At 46.7% G+C, this 4,010-nt stretch overlaps 1 protein-coding gene across 1 annotated transcript; it reads right to left on the bottom strand.

Annotated features, from left to right (window-relative positions):
• Positions 1-399: 399 nt before the first annotated feature.
• Positions 400-3,135, bottom strand: LOC120950487 (pyrimidine-specific ribonucleoside hydrolase RihA-like). Its single transcript, XM_040368556.2, has 3 exons — positions 3,040-3,135; positions 1,207-1,671; positions 400-1,139 (listed from the first exon to the last, which is right to left on the bottom strand). Exons 2-3 carry the CDS (start codon positions 1,669-1,671, stop codon positions 561-563), a joined length of 1,044 nt encoding a protein of 347 aa, XP_040224490.2. The 5' UTR covers positions 3,040-3,135; the 3' UTR covers positions 400-560.
• Between the last annotated feature and the right edge of the window lie 875 nt (positions 3,136-4,010).

Here is a 4,010-nt window from a genome sequence, read left to right as displayed (position 1 = left end):
ATATTTAGATAAGCATATTAAACACAAACAACACACACACAAACGCGGGCGCGCGAATGAAATTCCCCGTCCCATCAACTCATCCCGCTCTAGTTCCAGCCGTTGTAAATCATCGCATTTCTGAAGGATAAAATGAATTTACGCTTTTTGCGCGCGCGCGGTCTTGTTTCGTGACCAACAATACCTCGATGATATGAAAGAATTTACGTGGTTAACGCGTGTTCGCATGGTAAGCTCGCATGTGGGGAGATAGCATGGTGCATTTTTGTAGCTGCAGGACATAAGGTAACAACAAATGCAAACCTCCGGCTAACAAGCGTTCAGTGTGATAATCCAACGAATGCTGGGTTGTGTAGAACGCGGCGACAAATTGAAAAGAATCCACTAGCGCATACACAATTCACTCGTATGCTACCGTTCCGGATGGTAAATCATTTAATTAGTAGCTGGTGCAATTTATTCATCGCACATAAAAATGATACGAATGGATGCCTCCTTTTGCGCTGCTTGGCTGTATCCTGTCCCTGGAAGCGTCTTGCTACAACAAATGTTACAAACCGCTACTTGAGGTTTAATGCAACCAACATGCGCTGCACTTCTTCCGTATCAATTTCATCTATGACGGCCACATTGTGCTGACTGCTGTCTTTTACGTGATGCAGTATGGCCATCATTCCTCTGGTCACCCGACCCGTCAGCTCTACCTCGGCGCGATACGTCTTCACCGTCTGGAGAATACTGCTATTCAGGAAGATCGCCGCAACATACATATCACACGGGGTCCATATTTCTTCCTGCGCGTACACTACATATTCCACCTGGTTCAGCAGCTCTACGGCAGGGTTCGTCGTGTGCTTGAACGTCTCGAAGCGCCATCTGGTGGTAAACGTCTGCAGCAGGACCGTTTCCCATGGAAACACGCGCACGATCTTGGGCGAGTTGTTCAGCACAATATGGGCTGCCTCTGGATCGCGGAAGAAGTTAAACTCGGCTGCCAGTGCCGTATTGCCCACACCATGACGGTTTCCACCCAGAATGTACAAGTCACCGATTTTATCCCTCGTCTCTGGATACATTTTGTAGAGCAGCGCCTCATTCGTCAGAGGTCCAACAGCGAGCAATGTGATCTTGTTGGGGTACTAAAAAGGCAATGGAACCAATATTACCGCTCCTGCTAGCTCTTCTGCTTCTGGTTTGTAGTCCTACCTTTTCAAACAGTTCGTTCATCGCCTCCACTGCATGCAGCGACACCAACGAGTCCACCACGAATGGACTGTCAAACTCGACATCTCCAAAGCCATTGTTGCCCCAGAAATAGTGAGAAGTGTTTCGGTTCGGCCCCGGCGTAATTAGTGGCTCACTGGCTCCAACGTACACCGGCACATCTAGCCGATCCATACTATCGAGTATGCGCAACACATTCACCAGCACGTCCGATACGCGAGCATTGCCGTGCGAGCAAGTGACGGCCTGCACGCAAATGTTGTACTCTGCCTCGTTGGACAACAGCATCACCAGTGCCCAAGCATCATCGCCACCTCCGTCCAGATCGAGAATCACACGGCGTGGCCCACCTTCTGCCAGCATATCCTCCGGCGGGCATTTGATCGCCAGCGATGCCCCAGCCAGCAGTGCCACCATTAGCATAAGCGCACGAATTGCTGAACTCATCTGCAATGACCCAAAGCCGTACCGAATCATGCCTCATTTCAATGTCCGATGCTACAAATTGGACGTAATAAGCTATAAAATTTATTCCCGAAAAAAATGGCAGCAATTTATGGGCTAGACAAATATCAATTTCCCCTCGTTAAATTTTTATTCGTCCTGCTCGGGATTCGTCCGGCAAAACGGTCCTGACACGGTCGTCTGCTACCACGGACGAAGAAGACGACGGAGAAGAAGAAGAAGCAAGCAAGCAATCCAAACAAATCCGAAACCATCCCAAACGAACCTCCATTCAACATTCCACCGTGGCTACGCAATCAAGCTGGAATCAACAATCTTCAGAACATGGTAACAAATTGAATTGATTTGATCTTTTCTCTCACGAGAACTTTTTTAAACCCTCCCCCTCCCGGTATGCTCTCCAATGCGTCGCCGCCCATCACTCACGTGGGCCCCACTGCCCCCACTGACCGTTCGTTGCCGTCATAAATAATGCGGCCCTTCTTGACTTCTTGGTTCCCGACTCGATTTGCCAGTCAACCGTCTGTCCATCCAGTCCGGCATCCAGGATCATCTGTCCCGGGCGACCTCTTCGAACACACTCGTCGACCATCGGTAACGACTTCGCTTCCGCAAGCAAACAAAACACCGTGCGTTGGCGACCGGAGGAGGACCCTCTCGAAAACTGTGGCAAAGATGTTACACGACCGTACCTAATCTCCTATTCAGATTTTACACGATGGCCTCATTGTAAATGCACCCTCCACTATGATGTGCCGTGCGCCTCTATTGATGGGACTGGATCCTTCAGTTTTCTTTTCTTTTTTCTTTTTTTTTGGATTCACTCACACCGAACCGAAGAATTTGATTCCTTTTATTCGACCGCTCTGATTTCGTCCGCCCACTTTGCCATAAAGGTCATCTATGCTTTGTATGATGGCTCTCTTCGAGTTGGGACACACAAACTACCACACTCAATCCCGGCTACCGGCTATCATTTGCTGCCAGAGGATGTTCAGGGATTCTGCTGTTTTTTTTTCTTTTTCGCAAGTCATAAATAATATTCCTAAGTGGGTGGATGATGTTGGCCTTTTTACTCGCCTCTACCCCGACCCTCACTGTATGGCGAATCAGTCATTTGAAGGAATTTTATGCAAAGCCCAAGCAAGAAATCGGGTTAACGACGTTTGATTGATTTGTAGGGAATCTATTAGTTTAGCAGAGACGGCTCAATTGCTAGTCATTTGAAAAATGATGATACAGCAATCAGATACATTTTGTGGTTTGGTGAATAAATTCATAATGATATTGTTCACTATCACTCCGTAACACACAGTTGAACAAATGGTACTGAACAATTGCTAAGTATACCTTGACGATCCAGAGCACAAACCGAACTGAAGCCTTCGCCGATCTACACCACACTAAAGTCAATTGACAATCGAATCGGATTGTTCCTTTACCGTTTCTTTGTCTGAACTGGTTGCGTTAATGGATCTTGCAACGTACATTCTTGGCGTTTCATGCAGCCGTTAAATTGATTCCATGTACTGCAAACTCATCACGTTGAGGCGGATACAACAAGGCTTTTATTGCTACTTCTGGTTTGCTAATTATGCCAAAACAGATAGACAACGCAGTAGAACTTAACCAGTTTTTTCTACGACTTCTTCCACTGCCGATCGCGTTGGTCATTGAACTTGAACAATACATGTTCTCGGCGTGCCCTTACAACTCCCGCACGCAACAACACCTCGTCCAGCGAACACGATCGACCGTCACTTTGTTTTACATCATTCAGTAAGACGTCTTATACTCACCTGTCTTTTATTGCAGTTTTTTTTTTCTCTCTCTCTCTCTCCCTCTTTGCACTAAATAAAACCAGTAAGTGTTAAAGCTATATTGTTTAAATTAAAAGCCTCATACATCTTCATTATCTTATTCGCTCGTTGCTGTTTCACCTGTTCGCCGGCTATGCAAAGCACACTGCAACTTCACCCTTGGTTCGCCTTTTTCTGCCGATGCCAGGTACAACTCTTGCACTGTTTTAGTGCAATTCATTATGTGGCTATTGTCACCTTTGGCCTTATCGCGAACTGCACTCTGCCGCGCTGTGTGTTAGTTTAGTTTTCAGCTGTTGCTAATTTTTATGCCCTGCGCTCAACTATGTCACCCTATTATTTCTTCACCCGCAATTCGTGCTCTTTTCATTTCAACAGATTTTTTGTTTTGTCTTTTTTTGCCCCTCCATTCGTCCAATCTGGCACAACGGGCAATGCAGGCTGCTGCCCGTACAGTGCAGGGGAGACCCATTCTGATTAACTTTCCACTTTCGCTATAAT

This window comes from Anopheles coluzzii, chromosome 2, assembly GCF_943734685.1.
Source record: "Anopheles coluzzii chromosome 2, AcolN3, whole genome shotgun sequence".
NCBI classification, from domain to species: Eukaryota; Metazoa; Arthropoda; class Insecta; order Diptera; family Culicidae; genus Anopheles; species Anopheles coluzzii.
Note: the sequence above shows the minus strand (reverse complement) of the source record. Positions and strands in the feature narration are given on the sequence as shown.